A 21457-nucleotide genomic window follows, 5' to 3' on the forward strand; every position below is an offset into this window, starting at 1 on the left:
TAAACCACGGTTCGATGACGAGGACGACATCTGAGCTGGCATTCCCCCTTTCCAAACTTCCACACCACACTAGTGGGTGGGCGTGTAGCCCCGACGGAATTGACGTGTACCAGATTCGCTTATACGGTGGTTCTTCCGTGGAATCGGCTCACGAAAACCTGGAACCCTTTGGTCTCGAAGCCCAGGCCTTGCCACCAGGCCATAGCTGCCTACTTTATAATCAGAGAAAAATTTGATTATAATTTTAAAGCTCACGGCGTGACGTGCGTGTAATTACTAGCTCTAGTTTCCCTGCTTATAATCATGAAATCGCGAATACACTCAAAAATATAAATATTTTTCAAAATTGGTTGCAACTAGCCTCTGTCTCACCTGCATGGTTTTAAATAGAAGATCATTTTTAAGTTGATTTCGAAAAACCTGTCCGTGATCAGTTTTCTAAAATCAATGAGATTGTATCAAATGATCAATAAATGAGTCTTTTTATTCAAATCTTTCAAATAAAAAAATAGAACTCACATGAAAAATGTTTACTTATATTTTAAGGGCCTCTTAAATTACGCATTGTGGGAAAAGGCGCATTTAGATATCGTTTCAAATATAAAAATCATAAAAGAAACCAAGAATTTTCCTATGCTTGATTATTATTTTAAGACATCTTGTTCGAATACATCTCAGTTCAGAAGCTAATGTAAAGAAACGGAATAGTGATGAATTAGAAGTGTGAATCGTAGCAATCAGGCCACAACATGGGTTAATTGAGTCCGAGACTTCTTTTGTAATTAGCCTTGCTAATAGATGCAGGAAGCCCTTGTCGGCGAGTGTTAATTGAATTTAATGTCACCCCTTAACATGCGACGAAACGAGAGTAAAGCATCTTCAAATTTTGCTATTCATTGAGAATAGATTCTAATTTTCCGATCTTTAATCAAAAGTTAGAAAACATATATTTTTAAAATCCGATTTTTCTTAAATAATGGCGTAGAAAAATTAAACGATTGTAAAATCACCATTCTGATTATATAAGGGAATAATATTTATTAGAATTGCTTCCATATATTTTTTTGAATAAATAATAGCCATCTCCATATGTTTTATAATTCATGCTATATACATAGAAAAAATTATTTTTAAAAGTCATTCTCCGTACAAAATACATAAGCGATTTAAAGAATAAAGAGTGTTTCTGATAATGATTTCAATATCCTTTCGTATAAACCAAATCCAAGAATCAAAAGTTTTTGATAAAGAGGAAATATTGTATCTTAGAAATTAACATAATAGAAGTTTGACTTAATCTATCCTATGTAGGCCTTTAAGCACTTCCAAAGGAAATTGGACTAAATTTGCTTTTTGCTTGTAGTGCATAAACTACACGCCTAATGCCCATAATCACGGGAATTATCCTATTAGTTAAACTAGTATGAAATGCAGCGTGCCATCCGACTGCTTGCTATTCGTTGCTTTTTTTTTTTTTTTTTTTTTTTTTTTGTCTTTCATTTTTTTCACTGTTGTTAATTTAAAGTATAGACAGAGGATAAAACCTACAATTGTCTCTTTTTCAAAATGCCTTTTACTTACATTGTCAGACATATAGTCGTAGGAAATAGTTTTAAAAAAATTAAACAGAAATTTATGTTTAGGACTTTAAAAAAATATTTTATACTTTGCTAATTATATAATTCTAAAACCTTTTTTCTTTTGAAAATAGTTCGTGCAATTTCATAAAATGACCAATTTCCTTTCGTTTTGTGGAACATACAAATACCTGAATCAGCTCATGGTGACAACAAATGGGCTAAGTCAGTTAAATACTGAAGTCGACTGAGTATTTTTCCGAAGGCAAAAGGATACAAACAGTGTACTTTTAGTTTAACGGCATGCTCGCATTTGGCATGTAAGAAGGATAACGTCAAGGTCATTGTCCCTTTATTGTGTATCATAGTGCATTTATTACGTTCGTCCAATGAAATATCGTAAATGTCAATATTCAAATAAATTGTTTCAGTGAATTTTCTTATTCGAAATTATAAATTAATAAATGTAGGAGGAAAAAAATATCCACGCCACCATTTTGCAACCGAATCAAAGTGAATGTGACAGTATTTGTGTTTTGTCAGTTTCCATTTGCTTCTTTGTAAACATTTATGGTTCTGTCGCTTTCAGGTGAGAAGGAACCAATGCTTAACCACAACCGTGAGGAGACCCCTGCCGCCCCGCCTGTTCGAAATCGCAGGCAGAGTGCTATCGACAGAGCCGCCAGGCTAGTGGACATACACCACACCGTCGTCCACGTGTCCACCGAAATCGCAGTTGCAGGTAAAGTAGCTTCATTACGAAGCGCTAACGCCTCTTTACGTATCTGAATAGAATAGCCTGCAGCCAATCATTCATCTAGAAGTATCGGGTGAACACTGATTTGTGAGTCATGCAATGAATCATTATCTGGGATTGCAACAGGAAGCATTTAAATGACGAGTTTCATTCGAAACTATAAAACGTGGATGCTGGTGCGATCCGCGTTTAGTTTATTATTTTATAGGAATCGAATACTTTAGGAGAGTTGATAGGTATCGCCATCTCGTCATTCATTGAAAGAAGTAAACGCCATTTAAGGCTTAAAGAACTATTTCATTTAATTTATATTCAAGCACTAATTGAGAATTTTCTTCAATTGAGATGACAATTGAGTTTGGTCCACTGTGAAGGAAGTCTTTATTCATGCCGTTTTCGCAATTGCGTTCTAGACACGCAAAAAGGAAGCACTGCAATCGTCAAAAAATCCGAACTCGAGATTTTGACGAGTTCGGATTTCGTTATTTCCATGTTTCAGACCTCTCCGAGTCCAAGAAACATTTTTTAAAAAATGCCTGTTTATCTGTGACAGAAATAACTTAAACTAACCCACTTCCGTCTAACACACTTATAGTCTTATATCAAATTTTGAGCAAAACCTGCTCATGGAATATCTGTCTGTTCGCATATAAGTTAACACGTTGACTACAAAATAAAGAGAACTAGATGGATAAAATTCGGTACACAGATTTAAAATCTGTAGTGTAAGTACTTATCACATTTTGCGCTAAATCCAACAAGCGGCTGACCATTTGTTGATTCGTTCTTTCAGAAGCAAGTACATCCACTCAGTGACCCAATTACTATGCCTACTACAAATGCAGTTCTATGTCAAATTTTTGTTTTAGCCGGTTGGGAGCGGGGGGGGGCACGCCTAAAACACAAATTCGCCTTTATTAGAGAGTATGCGAGAAAATGTTGGAGCAGTAACTTCCACTCGTTAAGAAAGTCAAAAAAGCATATAGCTGCACGTATGTTACTAGAAATATGATTTCTTTCCCGTCACAATTGTAGGTATGAATCCAAAATATTGGCAATTATACAATAATACGTATGTTAAAGCTGCCTAATAAAAACACCGTTTCTTTCGCTTTTTATATTAAAATAGAAAAACGATATCCCACCGGTAAAAAATTCAAACTTGCTTTTTCCATCTTGGGATTAATCTACAAGTTGCCATCTACAAAATGAGGCAGCAAAATATATTTCTTAAATAACGTTGCCATTCTAAAATAAATAAATAAATAAAATAAAATATTAATACATTTTCAACATCCTCCTACCTTTTGATTATAAATAATAATCAAAATATAATACTATTAGTTAAACACAGTTAAGAAATTCAATTAATGGCAACGTTTTACAAATTTTCAATTAATATTTAAATATAAAAATGAAAATTAATGTGAAAATGTCCAATCAAAACAAAATAAATCACAAGTTCAGTCTCTCTGGCAATTTAATTCTTCTTCCGGCTCTACTAAATTTCATCTCGTTGCCAGAAGTACTGTCAGAAGTTTTGGTGATGTCATTTGACTTATTCAAATCATCTGGTGTCATCTAAGTGGAGAAGTCATCAGAGGATGTTAACTCTAATGGATATATTCTTTGAATTGGTCGCAGGAAATTCTTCTGTGAAGTTTGCACTCGAACAAGTCGTACATGTCCATCTTTACCTGGTATGATTTCAGTGATACGACCTAAAGGCCAGACAAGTCTCTTTTTATTATCTGCTCCCACCATAACAATGTCACCAACAGTAACTGTACATTTTCTTGATTTTTTATTTCTTCGCTGTATGAGAGCACCCAAATACTCAGATCTGAAACGATTTCTTAAGTCTTTAAGCACTGCTTGTCTGTATTTGAATCTATTGCTCACAGAATTTTGCTCTATAGCATCTATATCAGGAAGATTGCATTCATGCACATCTTTTATGAACATCGATGGAGAAATTGGTTTTATAGCTTCCTCTTCGCAAATGTAAGTTAGAGGTCTTGAGTTGATTACACGCTCGCAGTCTGCCAAAACCGTTATCATCTCCTCATAATTGAGACGTGCCTGTCCTAACACTTTCTTCAAAAGATCTTTTAAAATTCTAATTAATCTCTCCCACCATCCGCCCCACCAGGCAGCAGTTGGAGGATTAAACTTCCAGTCAATAGAGTTTATTGCTCCATATTTTTGGATACGATTCCAATCCAGTTGTTTTAAATAGTTGGCTGCTCCAACAAAATTGGAGCCATTATCGCAGTATATTGTGTTGTGCATCTTCCCCTGCGAGAAACAAATCTCCTAAAGGCCATTAAAAAAACATCGGTCGATGCAGCAGTAACAAGCTCGAAATGAACTGCTCTGTACACTGCACAAGTAAAAATTAGAACCCAGCTCTTCTTGTCTTCTTTAAGGAATAAAGGTCCAGCCATATCAACGCCAGTTATCTGAAACACCGCAGCATCCTTTACTCTATTTTCTGGACGGGGGGGGGGGGGACTTATAACTTCTATGTTCTTTGAGCTATATCTTTTACACGTAATGCAATTAGCCACCACATGTTTCACCGCTTTTCTTCCATTTAGAATCCAGTACTTTTCTCTAAGTGCATTCAATAGTATCTGGACTCCAGCATGACAGTTCTTAACGTGAGCATTATAGATTAACCGCTTTACCACTTCATGCTTCGGAGGAAGAACAATAGGTTTAAGAAAATCTTCACTGTCCTTGCGATAAATAATTTTAGTTTTCAAACGGATGATACCAAGATCGTCTTTAAATACTTGTAGGGTTTTTAATCTCTTTTCCTCTTCTGGGAGAAAAGATTCATTCTGTATCATAAATAAAACCTTCATTTCTGCTTCCTGAAATTCTGTATCTATTAATTCATCATGCTTCTTCTCAGTTATATTTTTGCAGTTGTTCTTGAAGTGGAGGATCCATGCAACAAGACGAACTATTCTATCATAGTTCGAAAAATATCTGTAGTACCAGTTTGCAACACCACATGCTTCATTATTTGATAATATATAAGTCGACTTAGACTTTTCCTTTCTACTCTCTTCTTCATTCCAATCATGGTTGGAAGAACCCATAATGTTTTGAAATTCAAAAGCATTTTTCATCCATTGTGGACCCTCCCACCATCTTAGGGAGACTAGATGTTTTGCCTTGCAGCCTCTGGAAGGTAAATCTGCCGGATTCTTATCACCAGGTATGTGTCCCCATGATGTAGGATTACTCAACTTCCTTATCTCTTGAATATTCCTAACGAAGACGGACAAATTTTCTTCCCGTAATATCCATGCAAGCACTGTTGTAGAATCACTCCAGTAATATATCGTAACATTTTTCCAACCAAGAGCTTCAACAACTGAATTCGCTAGCTTCGCTCCAATCACCGCCGCAAGAAGTTCCATTCTTGGGATAGTTGTGCCTCTTAAAGGAGCCACTCGAGATTTCGCTGCAAGTAGAAATAGCTCGATTCGACCATTATTTTCTCTTCTAAGGAATGTAACCGCAGCATATGCATCTTTGCTTCCATCAACAAACGTATGAATAGTGCAGTTACTTATATCTTTTGAAGATGCTTCAACACACCTAGGAATCTGCATGTCAGACAAATGCTTAAGTTCTTGAAACCACTGTAGAAATTCTTTACGAAGCTCACCAGTTATTTCTTCATCCCAACTTGTACCTAATTTCCATGCCTTTTGTAGCATTATTTTTGGACAAAGCATCACTGGTGCAGTGAATCCAAAAGGATCAAATGCTTTATGTACTGTAGATAACATACTCCTTTTAGTTACTTTTTCCACATTAATGTCATCCAGCCATTTCATGTTAATTTTCAAAGTGTCTAATTTCTTATTCCAAATAAGACCTAATACCTGAGTTTCTTCCTTTGAATTAGTTTCACAGTCGCCAGACCATTCCCATTCTCTAAGATCAAAACCACCTTTTGCCATCAAGGTTTTAGAATTGTTGATGAATCGATCTAATTGGTCTTTACTGTCGACACTAGTAACGACATTATCAATGTAGAAACTCTCCAAAAGTCTTTTCTTCAAAGATTTTTCAAATCCTTCACATTTTTGAATATGGTACTCAATTACTGAAGCTAAAAGAAAAGCGCTACATTTTACCCCAAAAACAACTCTTGTGTGACGAAAAACTCTCAATTTCTTTTCTTCTCTATTTTCCCACCACAAAAACCGAAGGAAGTCTCTATCCTCTTTACGAATACTAATTTGCTGAAAAGCTATCCTAATGTCAGCTATATCGCCAAGCTGTCCCTCTCTGAATCGAAGAAGAATATTTGGAATAAGCTCAATGAGATTAGGACCACATTCCAAGCACTGATTCAAAGATGGATAATTTGCTAATCTCGCTGAAGCGTCAAATATCGGACGAATTGGAGTAGTGCTGCTGCTTAGTTTTATCACTGCACGGTGAGGTAAATAATTACCATAAGAGTTCATTTCGTTGGTAGGAACTTCCTCTATTATGTCTTCATCTAACCAATTTAGAAGAATATTTTCATATTTCTCATACATATTCATAGCTATAAGTTTTGAGGTAGTGTAGTCGAGCCTTTTCCTCGCCAAATCCAAGTTGCCGGGCAAAGGTGACTTATCATCAGACCATGGTAAACAAACCTCATATCGACCATTTTTATTAATTGTTACCGTTTCTAAAAAATGCTCCTTGGTCCGAAGATCAATCTCGTTCTTAGATTTTTTCTCAACAGGATCATTGATTCCGATTGAATCTAATTTCCATAAATTTGTGATTTCAGCTTCATTTACAAATAAGGGCAGCACTGTTATCGCCAGGGTTTCTTCCGAAGATTCTTCCTGTGGTACCTTATCCATTAAGGACCATCCTAAGAAAGTTTCTACAGCGACTAGACCTGAAGATAAGACTTTTCTTTTGCCAGTTAACATTTTCCCCATAACGTCAGCCCCAATTAGAGTATCAATGCTTTCACAAGTATCGCTAATATCAGTTACATTAATCTGATTTTCCTCTAATTCTTTTATCCAGGGAGCTTTAAAAACCGGTCTAATATTGTCACAAATGATAGACTGATCCAGAACTTCAAAATTACAGCCGAAGCTTCCAATCAAATTTCTCAATTTTACTTTATAACAATTATGTTTAAATTCGTTAGTGATAACACCACCAAAAAGAGAATGTACCAATTTTTCACATCGAACGGGTGTATAATTCATTTCTTCAGCTACACTTTTCAAAATGTAAGATTTATGTGATGCAGAATCAAAAAGTAACCTCACAATTTTCTGTTTACTTTGTTTCACCAGTTTAGTTTTGAGAGTTTGAAGAAATATCTTAGGGCTGTGTTTATTAAAATTAGCCATATTAACATCTAGTGCGGGTTTATCTTCTTTTCCCTCTACAGACATCTTTTGCGAATCAAGCACATCACACATTATAGGAAGATGTTTTTTAGAACATATCAGGCATTTTAAAACTGCTCGGTATCTTTTAACTGCGTGAAATGGCGATAAACATGCAGAGCAGCATCGTTTTTCCTTGACTATTTTTTGTCTTTCCGATAGAGTCATTTTTTGAGCCGTAAAACAATCTGAACTTGAATGTTTACCACCGTAAAAAACGCAAGATTTCTTTACATCTTTATTTGCAGCAGTCGTTAACAAACCTATAGCTGTAGGTACTTTATTTCTCAAATTTTCCGAGCTATATTGTTTCTTTTTCAAAGGTTTATATTCTTGGCCCTTTCCTAAACCGAAACCGGCTACAGCCAAACATATTCTTTCTTCTCCTTCAACTTCCATTTTCAAAAATTGCATGAAATTATCCAATCTTCCTTTCGCGTCAGAGTTAATACTGGAAATATTACTACGATTCCAAGCCTTTAAATCAGCTGGGAAACAAGATTCAACCATAGGATACAAAATGGATGCACATTTATCTGTGGTTACACCTAATGTTTCTAATGCACGTAAATATGATTCAAGCTTATCATACAAAGAAGTTAATGAAAATGTTTCTTTTGTTTGCACAGAAATAATTAATTTTAATAATTCTCTCACATATACTTCCACTAAAATATCTTCTCTACCAAAGCGCGATTTTAAACCATCAATAGCTTTTTGATATTGGCGCCAGTTGGCGGAAAACTTTCAACAACCTCTCTAGCACGAGAACCAGAAATTGTTGCTTGAACTAGGTACTGAAATTTGTCTTCTGGTGCGATATCCTCATCTTTATGTATTTGCTCAAATTGACTCCAAAATGGGAGCCAATCTTTAATATCGTCGCCAAATTGTCTAAATTCTAATCTACGCAGTGTAAACTTTCTCTTAGAATTATTTAAATCAGCAGTAGAATTAGCAGAAAATGACTCACCTCTATTTTGAGATTGTATTCTTGCCAATTCTATTTCTTTTTCAACTTCAAGCTGCAATCTTCTATCTTCTTTTTCGGTTTCTTTTTTTATAAATAACCGAACCTTTCCGAAATAACATTCCTTAAAAGTTCTTGGACGAATTCTGGATCATTCTTGTATTCACAACTATTTAAAATAAGATCTTTTAATCCAACTATCGTAATATTTTCTGATACGTCTTCTCCAATTTCAGACGCAACATATTTCAGATCTTCTTTTTTAAAACCTTTTATCGCTTTAAACATCTTGATTTATTTTGTTTCGAGAAAGTCCTGTCGCGGACGCCAAAAAATGTTAAAGCTTCCTAATAAAAACACCGTTTTCTTTCGCTTTTTATATTAAAATAGAAAAACGATATCCCACCGGTAAAAAATTCAAACTTGCTTTTTCCATCTTGGGATTAATCTACAAGTTGCCATCTACAAAATGAGACAGCAAAAAATATTTCTTAAATAACGTTGCCATTCTAAAATAAATAAATAAATAAAATAAAATATTAATACATTTTTCAACAACGTATTCGAAGCATCTTTACGAAACTAAATAAATGTGTTGTTTATACTAAGATGTTTTGAATATGTTTTTATTGTCACTCAAACTCAAATGAGATATTATAAACATTTTAATTTTTTTTATTTATCAATCTCTGCCTTTCCATTTACATTAGAGATAAATTTGCGTAATATTTTGATTATTACGTATATTCACATTTTTGTTGCCAATTTGCCGATATAAAATTTTCAGTTCATTTATTTATTACATGTTAAATGTTACTATGGTTCTTAAAATATAAGGAAATGGAAATGAGAATGGTATTTAAACAGATGTCGTTCAATCGATACATTTTTGAATTTCAAATGAGTGCAGAAATTGTATTTTGTAATTTTTTCATATATTAATTTCTTGGTTATTTCCGGAAAATTACAAACAATCGTCAATAGTGATCTCCTCGGAAATGTATAGCGTATTCTTTTATTAAAGTATTATCACCTATCTGAAAAAAAATAAATTAAGAATCAAAATGCATGCAAGCGAATGTAAGCTGACGAAGGGTCGACCGCTTGAAATGTATTTGAAACAAAATTTGATGTGTTCTGCATTTTAAATGCAAAATGATGCACCAAACTTTATTCATTTAGCTCTTTACGTTATGTAATTATTGTGTTCATTTATACATAGAAACTCCCTGCATACGGATTTCTTTCAAAGTTTTATAAAGATATACAAATTTGCTTAAGACTACAAATCACATTTCCTCCTTCTAGATCAAGCGGCTTCGAGTTCTCCTGTTCACAGACAGACAGATATGGTTCCAAAAATGTGTTTATCGGACTTAGGGAAATTTAAAATGTGAAAATTCAGTAAAATCTCGAACATAAATTTTTCAGATTTAAAAAAGCACTAGGGACAAGTTGTCGGTTCAAAAAGTTATTTTACATACTTTTAGAGTCATTTTTAGGAATAATATTGCAAACTTTAATGTTGTTTCCCAGCGCATATGACAAGAAAGACAGTTTTACAGATAGCTCTACTAAATAAATGCCAGTTTTGGTGGCCATTTGGTGACAAAAAGGGAATCAACTGCAAATTTAGCATTAAGACTGTTAGGGTGCGAATGACACAGATATTTCTAAATCTGTATCCTGTCTCGGAAGCTATAAAAAAGTTGGGAAATCGAACTAGAGGTTGAGTGGAGCGCAGTCGTATGTCAAGTAGTGAGGTAGCAACGAGTCGAGTGCTGAGTAGCTAGTCATATAGTTGAGCCAGTAGCAGTCGAGTGCTGTTCTTGTCGTCTTGTGTTGCTGCTGTCTATGTCTTAGTGCTGAATAAACGTCTTTACTTGTTGCTGAACCTGTTGACTATTCCAATGAATACCAGTACGCCAGATCCGTCGATTGTCGCTGATTTCTGCGAATTCTTCGATAATTTTCAGTAAGAATATCATCAAAGAATATAAACTTGCATAACAAAGAGATGACATAATATTTAACCACATGCTGTAAATGAAGTTTTTATGTGTAAGTATTTGATAAAATCGAGAGAAGGACTCTCCGAATTTTTAGCTGAAAGTGAAATTTTTTATTAACGACATTCATAATAGAACAATAGCATTTTCCTTCTTTTTTTCCCTATTGTTCTAAAACCTTAAACAGAAATTTTAATACAAGTAATAGTATATTTACAGTGGTGATTAAAAAAAACATACAAATAAAACTTGTTTAATTGCTGCGATAATTTTATTAAATTATAATATATTTTATACTTACTTTTTTGCACTTAATTTTTAAAGTTAGTCTTTAAGTTTATTCTTAATTAAACAAAATATGACGCTTAAGAACAGAAAAAAAGTGGTGTTGCCAACACTTATTTCAAAGCGTAGTTATTAACAAAATCTGGCAACTCTTAATACTTTATTTCACAAAAAGTAATTCAAAGCTTAGAATGAAAATCTCAAGCATGTTGGTCATAACTTTACTACGTGCAATAAATATCATACCTTTTTTAATTAAATTTAGTTTTCTTTTCTCAAACTAAATAGAAACGATCATAAATATAATTTAACGTCCTATTTTTTTTCTCTTGAAGGAAAAAAGAGAACATATTAAAAAGGTTCTGTTGCGTAACTAATTCAATGAAATTATTTCGTTAAATGAAATTCTTAACCAAAATGCTAATGTAAATTAAATTCCGCAACTCCACAACAGCGCTTTCAACATTCTGTTAAGTGAATTTCATCACCATAAACGACTCTTTCTTTGGAATTAAATTCACACCGTTGTCTGATGATAAGAACTTTAGACATCTTTGCGAAAAGTTTAATCAATTCGCTCTGTCTGCCTAATTGCTTTACTGAGCAACTTGGCGACTCGAAAGTTTTTATTGTAGCCGGTGAAGTAAGAAAAATTCAATTTTCTTGCCAACTTTACTAGTTTTTTTTTATCCCACCGGATCCAAAAATTGAAGTTAATTGATCAATCAATTAGGTTATTTAAAAAATAGTATTCTGAATTAAATCATGTCGAAGAGAAAGAAAAAAATATTCTTTTGAATAGTGTTTTTTTTTTTTTTTTGCAGCAAAAAAAAAAAAAAAACACTTAGATGCTTTTTGTCAGGACTTTGTTCTGTGTAGGGAAACTAAATTAGATGTATCAGAATTGTCTTTGCTCCGTTTAATTAAGATTGCGATTGCATATTTCCCTTGGGGCGGCGAAATCGCAAGATGAGACGTGGGCTCTTTCGAGAAAAAGGAAGGAAAGTAATATGCACGGAAATCGGGTAATGTATCTTTGGCGGCAATAATATGACTACATAATTAATAATTTATGAATACTGTTATTTTCTCTGAAGCCTGCTTTCGGACAATTAGACTGTGAAAAAAGTAGCAATCTCATTTTATTTGAAACATTTATATATATATATATATATATATATATATATATATATATATATATATATATATATATATATATATATATATATATATATATATATATATATATATATATATATATATTATTTAACAATTTAACTGTACACATATATATATTTTTCTTTTTCTATTTGATGCAGTTCAGGATAGCTGTATATGGCGTAACAGTTGCTTTCCGTGCTAAAAAACATTTATTATAGAATGTGATGCAAATTTTTTTGCATATGTTTGTGATAATTTAATGGCTTAATATTGAATGACAATTAACTTTTTTTTCCATCAGATTAGTTTTGTGTTGTTATTGTATAATAACTAAAATATGGAGAATTTTCATAAACCAAACCTTGCTAACAATAAACCAATTCTGCTGAGCCATTCGAGTTCACGATAATCTGGTTGTTTTAGATAGAAGGTTTTCCAAATTTGAAAGCCGATTTCACAAACATTCGTCGCATATGAAAGCTAAACTTCTTCCCGATGGTATGATGCGGAAGTTTAGAAAGTGGGTGTGTGCAAGATGTTATCTGACTACGCTTTCAATTGATGAGCTCCATCCCAAAATATCTCTCATATTACTTACAGGACATTAGTATAATTAATAAAGCTTAATCACGTGACTACAATAAGGCCATTATCTACTACATTTTCTGCCATTTTAAACCAAGGAATTTGCATATTACTGAAATTAAATCAATTTAGTCTTCATTTTTGTAGTTAAAATTCTCATAGCATTTTAATTATATTAAAATAACATTACTAATCGAAAATGCGCACGGTGACATTTATTTGCTAAACCACTTTCTTTCTCCATCCCCCCTTTTTTATTTACATTGACCATCATCAAGGCGTAATAAAAATGGCGATATTTAAAAATAGAAAAGACAAGTTAATAATTGTAGAGTTCTTGCTTTTCTGACTGATAGGCTTTTATATTGTCGTCGAATAAGAGACAGACATTCTAATTGATTTTATTTTGTAAAACGATGATTTAAAAAAAAAAAAAAATCCTTTGGCAATAATTTAATTTCCTGGGTGCTTAAATTTCAACTTTTCTTTTACATAAGTCACTTTTACGATTTTGCATTTCTCTTTTAGTAGATGCGATAGTCTTTCGAACTAATTTTGTACTTTCATTTCAGGAGAGGTGGTTAAGTCACCAGAGAGAACGGGCAACGGCAGCCCTGGCAGCGGCCTGCTGACCAAGTCGGAAGGCCCGATCAACTCATCCGGAACCGGCAACAAAACAGTCGATGCTTAAACGCGACGAACTCTGACAAAACATCATATCTGTGGAATGACGAACTTCTCTATAAGTGGCTTCAAAACCAAATCAGGAAAAGAGTTTATCGTTTTTAGAGGGAAATTCTCTCTGGTATCTCAGAAAAGCAGGACAATTAGACTGGATCTGTTAAGGCTAGAACCAGACATAGAAAATAGTACTGTGGTCAAAAAATAGTAATGGGCATTATTTCATGAAATATAAATTTTAATTCATTGATCTATATTTATACTGACTGCTTTTCTCAATCCTCGAAGAATGATTAAACGTCGTTCCAGAATTAATTAAATTTTTTCATGTCCTGCTTCAGTATAATCGAAAACCGCGAAGTGATATATTTAAAAATGAAGTCACAAGCTGCTGGTAAATATGAAACTAGCCGGAGCGAATTTCTGTTCAAAATTCATGAGTAAAAAGAGGATTTGATAAAATCCCCTGTCTTGGCTCAAAATTTATTAGATATTGTGCTAGATATCAGAATATTTTACACTATTTCTTAATGGAAACTTCTCAAAACACACTAATCTGATTAAAGTTCGGATAACTGGTTAGAATTTGTTAAACTCAAACACCGTAACAATATTTTTAAAAAAATTGTTGATATTTGAGACATTTTCTGCCTTAAAAAAAAGACAGGCAGGTTATTATCACTTAACTCATTAAGAAATTAAAATAAAATGTATAAAACATTCTCTAACATGATTTCTATAAATAAATTCAATTCTTCTACCAGGAAATATCGGATATGCAATTATTATACTACTATTTTAATTATCTGCAGCTAACAGGATAGCATTTCCAAACGGAACGCTCCCGGTCCACAGCCTGTAGTTTGAACCATTTTACATTTATCAAAAATTCTTATTATTCATAAAGCGTCTTCTCAAAAGATTTTCAACATTACTGCAAATTTTTGCAGCAGAAGCAAGATTTAAACCATTTCGGTAACTTTAAATGTTCTATTTATTAAAATTTCAATGAAAATGAAACGCGAATTTTGTCTAAATGTGATCAAAGATTGTGTTGAAAAATTGTAGAAATTTATAAATGACTTGCTGCAAGCGCTTCTTTAAAAAGCTTTTTTTATCAATAATTGTTATATGCTTCAAATATCTCCACGGTATTTCATATTTTTTGTCATCAGAAATTTAGTTAAGAAAACAAGCAGGAAAATTGTATTTTTCGTTATGCTACATGGGCCACTTTGTATACTCTCTTACTGAATATTGATGAATGTAGTCGTAACTTCAGAAGAGTAATGTAAACAGTCTTTTATATCGGACATTTCAAATTAATTATTCCTAATACTTCTTGATCACAGTATCATCATCTTTTGGGAAAAAATATTCTGTGCAATTACTACTACAGACAAGCCAGAACAAGGCCGGCTGTAACCTTGCAGAAATGCCTTCAGATATAACAAATAGCAATCTTTCATTCAAATGCGTGGACCAAGTGTAAGTAGATATATTCGCGCGGAGAACTCTCATGTGACTTATAAACTCGCATTCTTCCACTTAAATTATACAGATATTAAACGACAGTTTCACTTTCATCAATATATATATAATATATATGTTTAAATTTTCTATAAAATAACTGAAACGAAACGAATTTTAGAAAATTTCGGTTTTTGTTTGGAAACGACATATAACTGACTTTGTAAATTACGATACTGTAAGTAGAGATGAAAAGTGATAAGAAAAGATTTGACATAGAAAATTACTTATTATTTGAGATATATTTTTAAAAAATATATATTAGAAGTGTCGATGAAGGTTTCGCCTATCCTAGTAGCCAAAAGATATGCAATATTTTTACGATATTGTCCAGTATTCAGAATATTGTACAGGTTGGTTATGATTAAAGAAACCTTTCTCAGACTTATGTATAACTCGTTTTCATGGATTAATTTTGCTGAAACTTATATGCCTTGTAAGGACAGAGAGAAAATATTTTTACAACTTTTTACAATATTTTACAAAAAAATCAGATTTCGAATCTTGGGTGAAAACACGGGGTATTAACAAATTTCGCAAAAATTTGATCGTTTCGAAAGTGAGGACGTAGTAGTTCCTCCATTTATTGGCCAATCTAGAATGTTCTATCATCTTGCCCGACCGTTAAAAATTCTTGAGATGTTCTCAAAAGACAAGAATGGCTCGCTGTAGGATAATGTTGATTTTCACAAAGGAGGGTTTCGAGGATGGCCTTAAAGATAGAGGGATCGAGAATGAAATCCACGCCCAAAGATCAACTATGTAATCAGAATGCACAAACCGAGACATGCAGTACTTATTATACCAGAGTTTTTAGCGTTTCTTATTCTATTCAGGAATGAAATGCATCTCATTAAGCCACAGAATTCCTCAAAACCATATACTGTTATTCTTGTCAAAAACTAGCAAGTGAAATCAGTCAAATGATTCGGGTCTTCGGGCACTATTTAGTTCGAATCTTACGAATAACAATTCCTAAAGGATTACAGATATTTTCACCCTATAGAACAAAGGACAGTTTAAGTGAAAATGTTCGAATATTTGTTGAAAAATCTTGGAAACACGGCTTCCACAGTTTAATTTGAAATCTGATTCTATGCTCTTCTAGCAGCACATCTCCTATCTAAATGTAAAACTTTTCATTCAAATTAATTTAGCCTTGCAAACATCGATATTCTCAACAGCGAAGTTTCATTTTTGCTGCAGTTCTAAGAAAACAATTCGATTGGGAAAGTCCGATCTTCCAAGAAATGAGTTTTTCGACATTCATTAAGCACTTTAAAAGTTTTCTGACTTTTATTTTTATTTGCACAAAAAAAAAATGTCGCAATGGAGACCAAAATTAATATTGCAGAAATATATATATATAGTCGATATAACATGTGCACTATTTAAAAGGAAATGCGCACATCATAACTCTATATGCCACAGTAAGCTCGCTTTGACAAAACCATCCTATACAATACCGTCAAAATTCCATGACAATGTTGTAGAATATCTTGCGCTATCTATTTGGGTAATAATTTTGTTCTGTTTCAGTTTGAATCAATTGAAGAGTAATTATTATGCGGTTCTGATTGCATTTTATGACTTTTATAAAAAGCAAATTTAGAAAATAGTTCTGCTAATTACGAGTATGAGTGATGCAAACATAAGAATATTCAAGTAGGCAGGTTAGTGTAGACCTGATGATAATTAATCCAATAGAATCAATTCTTGTGATGCGGCAATCACACGACTGATTGTTCTAAAAGTGCTGAATGCTTCTAAATGTTATACTCTTATCATCCATTTTTATGTAATTCTTTTAAATAGAATAAAAGGCGTAGCTGTTCAATTTTTGTGTTACAATGTAAAAGAAAAGGATGAATAGATTTTTCAAACTTACAATTAAAGCTCACAGATTGTTAAAAGCATAAATTGAAATAATTCAAAAGAAATTTTTAACTAAGGTAAAACATGCTCTTTTAGGCACATTTGCCTATCAATTAAGTTAGAAAATAAATGTAATTTAATAAATAATTTTAAGAATCATATTACAGGTTTAAAAAGTGTCAATTTAGTTTAGATTAGACTAACTTTAAAAACGTTAACAAGCACGAACGGACGTATTAGGACACAAAATTGAATAATATGATATGCCAAATTTAAATTTAAGTGCGAAAATAAACACACTTCCCTTCTGTAGGAACTGGGCTTGTATTTCCAGAGGAAAAATAAAACAAGAAATGAACAATTTTTTTTTTTTCAATGTAAAGAATTGTTCTTATGAGCAACGAATATATGATGCACAACAGATTCGAAACTAACCTAAAAACAGGTTCAGCATGGGATCATGAAATTCCTCATTTAAAGAGACTGCAGAAGTTGAAATAAAATGACGAATAATTAGAATTTCAGATTTGCCTTTACTTAAAATTATCATTTTATGTGTTCAAGAAAAAATTTCGAACACTCATCTAATTTATGAGGAATAAAAAACATTAATAAACTAGGCTATGAAGCAAATAGTTACAGGAGACTATATGATGAATCAGGGAAGCTATTTAAGAAAAGCAGTCTTACCCCTCCTTACAAAATGATGCACCAAAATTCACTAAGACTGATACGAAACTCAATTCGTGTGACATAACAAATGTAAGTTGCCTTATATTGTGTTGTAACTATACTTTTTCCTCCTGCAAGAAGAGCAAAGAATTTCAAAATTAGATGAGGATGGCGCACTTGACCTGCAACATAGACAAGGATCCCACTGAAGGGAATAAGAAAATTGCTTGCTTTAAAAATTAGGAATTTGTGAAACTGTTCTGAAAACTAATTTACGACGTTATCTTTATTCAATGTAGAATTAGATAAATAATTAAAAATCATAAACAAAGCCTAACCTTCTATATATTATATAAAAAATCGGATACTGTATTATTTTTTATCATTTTTTTTTTAATATTTTCGCAATTTTCCATACTTGAATCACTTTTTGTTTTCGAAATCAAATAATTACGAATCTATTAAATATTCTTGCTTATAATATTAAACAATAAATTAAAAACATACTTTAGATGCATATTCTTATAAAATTTGCATCACTCATCAAAAACTCTAGGGTTGCTTTTTTTATTTATTTAATTTCTTTCCATATTTTTAAACTGACTTGGCGTCAATAACGTTCTCGATGAAATGTGCACAACCTGTCTTGAAGACAGCTTGAGCATTCTTCAGACAAAGCTCTGTACTGATGAATTCTGTAAAATGTAAACATTCCTATTCAAAACATCTTTTTGGTGCTTATGAAATGTACAAAAATGTGATCCCTGTTATACTCATGTCTCTTGTTTTATTTCCTTATATATCCCCCGCCATTCTAAAACAAATTTTCATATTATACATTTACCTTTGTGGAATTAACAAATGATATTATACCTATGATAATATAATTTACATTATTAAAGAATTTCAAATGCAAAGTCAGTTTCAGATAAAATTGAGAAACACAAAAAAAATGTTTAATTTGTAGGAAAAGAAACCAGACAGATTTAAAGTAACCTCACAGAGCATTCCTGCTGGGTTGCTATAAAATATATGTCCATAATGGCTGAATATATGGGACAAACAAGGAAAATAATAAAACAATGATTTTTATAAAATCACAAAAAAATAAAAAATTAGTATTAGTGAAATAGTTATTTTTACATACAATGTTCATTTTTGGTAAATAGTTGTATATTTCACGTCTTTTGAAACTAAATGCTTTGTTGAGCAAACAATAAGCATTTTTGTTTGTACAATAAAACATGTTCATTTCAATTATCATGCAAAATTTAAAATTCTCATACGACATAGATGATAATGATTTAGTGTCGACTAATACCGAATGTTATGTATAAGCGATAAATAAATTTGTTTAGGGTAGGCAAACTATTTTTTTAATTATGAATTTATAATCTCATTAAATGATCTAAGTAATTCTTCTTTCTGATTCCCAAGAAGAAATCCAGGTCATTGACTCTAAATGCCCTCACGTCAAATGAAGTTGACCAGTGTTGGAGCTTTCTGCAACTACTTTGCATTTCAGAGGGTAACAATGTTTCAGTAGATATCTGGTCACTGATATCCCTGAAAATGAATAAACCTACTTTCTAGCTTGAAATTATTACGTTCTTCTGGACAGATTGCTAAACCTAGAGCTACCAAATTAAGTATAATATCCTGGAGGGTGTGAAAATACACCTAAAAAGTTTTTTTTTTTTTTTTGGGAGGGGGGATTTCAACTAATTAAATTTAGAAACGAAATTTGACACTTTTCCCCTATATAATTGCCAAAAACATCATAGCACAATAAGTTTTAAATCATCTTAAAATTTGAAAAATATTTTCAATGATGTCTATTTAATTGCTATACAGCATTTTAAAATATATTTAAGCTTATTTTCCAGCAAATTATTTCATCGTTGTAAAAGAAAATTAAATTGTTTTCATTGATGCTATAAATATTTCACTCTGAATTTTTCTTCCATTTAAGATGAAAGTAACCAAGAACTCCCCCCCCCCAAAAAAAAAACAAGCAGATATGTGGGTACTTTATAAATAGTCTAGTGAAAGCCCTCACAGACCAAAAAAACTGCAGAGGCAATAACTTCAAACGAATGAAACAAACAAACAAACCTTTATAACAGAAATGTAAAGGGCATGGAACTTCAAACTAATAATAAAATTGAAAGAGTGAAAAATGTAAAAGGCAATAAATATAAGATTATATATATATATATATATATATATATATATATATATATATATATATATATATATATTGTATTTATTTTATTACTTAACATAATAAAAATAATTACTGAGGATCTGAATGGAAATCTAGTGAACGAGAAACTCTACTAATTTGCCAAATGTCAGGAAAGAAAGAATAAATTTTCTTCCTAATATTAGAATTTATAAGAAATAAGTAACAATAATACTCTAATATTTAATACAATACTTTATGAACGTGTTATTTTGAAAGCATTATATTTAATAGCTAATAGCCAAAATTTATACAAGTGTACTCTGCAAAAGAAATTTGCATTAGAAAATCCAATAATGAACAATAGCTATTACTGAAAACTATTTTAATGAACAAGATATTGTACATTAACCTATGCTTCAGGTTAAAAAAAAAATACAGTAATAGAATTTCTGGCAATTTTAAGATGATCTTTATATGTAAAAATACATATTTATTCTTAAAAAAAAAAAAGAAAGAAAGAAAATATATCTGTCTTAATACTACATATACATAAAACATTTGTTTCATTTCAAAAAGTCTCAAATTCAATCCAGGTTTATTACAAGATGAAATAACTTCATATGAATGGTAAAGTAAACTTAATGTGTATCTCTTATAAATCACATTAGTCATCGACTTCACATCAGTCATGAGAAGTCAAATAAAAAAAAATAGTTGCAAGTTTAAAAAAAAGTCAACCACATTATTAAAAGTTGCTGTTAAAACAAAAAGGTTTGTATTCACAGAATATAAGCAATTCACTCATTTATAAAGTGTATTTTAAAATGAAAAAATATCGGTTTTGTATTGATAAACATCTTAGATTAAAACAAATTGTATATCTTTTTAAGAACAGGAAGGAAAAAATTCAAACTCAACATAATTATTTTAAGCTATGAATTTATTAGACAGACAATAATAAATATTCTACCTATCATCCGTGTAAGCAAAAATTGAATAAAATAAGAAAATAAAAGGATTCAAAGAAATGTGAAAGAGAAATCTTCATTTTATTTTGAAGTTGTATTCCATAAGTTTGTGATACTTATATAAAAATATTATATATTAAAATCTGAAGAGAAATAAAATTCTCAATAATTTTTTAAACATGTTTCTCAAACAGCATTGCTATTTCACAACATTTTACATGGGAAAATCTAATTAAATACAAAAGTTTTAATGCTTTATACTGCTCTATTTGCATTCAAAATTTTTAAATCCCTTCTGTCAAAACAAGGAGCCACTTTGTATTCAGAATAACGATTTCATTTTCTAAATTCACGAATTAATGCTGTTGACAATAGGAAAATACATGCTCTAAGCTTTTTTTCTCTTTTTGCTACTCTTAATTGTTTTATGAAGGTTGCATAGTATCAGGTTTATGCAGTTTGGAAAAGTTTCTACATCAGTATGGATCATAATTTTGACGAAGCTATTACACAATTATCAAACTAATAGAAACATTTGCATAAATGGATTTGCTAAGATAAAAGAATGTTAGTAAATAAAAATTAAATTATTTTTATAAATATATACATAATTCTTTCATTTTATATTAACATTCAGAATAAAGTTTAAAAGAAATCTTGATACACAAATAAATATCAACAAAAGATACTTTTCAATAATAATAACTATAAAAAAATCTTCAATTAAAACATGAAAAACGATAAAATAGCATAGTGCAACTAAT

At 31.6% G+C, this 21457-nt stretch overlaps 1 protein-coding gene across 1 annotated transcript in view; it reads left to right on the plus strand.

Annotated features, from left to right (window-relative positions):
• The window catches only part of LOC129966608 (potassium voltage-gated channel protein Shaw-like), a 259991-nt gene extending 241654 nt beyond the window's left edge, over nt 1–18337 (plus strand). The window contains exons 6-7 of the mRNA XM_056081105.1: nt 2167–2319; nt 13352–18337. Of these exons, the coding sequence (XP_055937080.1) occupies nt 2167–2319; nt 13352–13470 (272 nt within the window). The 3' untranslated portion in view covers nt 13471–18337. The remainder of the gene's footprint in view (nt 1–2166; nt 2320–13351) is intronic.
• The last annotated feature ends 3120 nt before the right edge of the window (nt 18338–21457 follow it).

This window comes from Argiope bruennichi, chromosome 4 (assembly GCF_947563725.1).
Source record: "Argiope bruennichi chromosome 4, qqArgBrue1.1, whole genome shotgun sequence".
Lineage (NCBI taxonomy): Eukaryota > Metazoa > Arthropoda > Arachnida > Araneae > Araneidae > Argiope > Argiope bruennichi.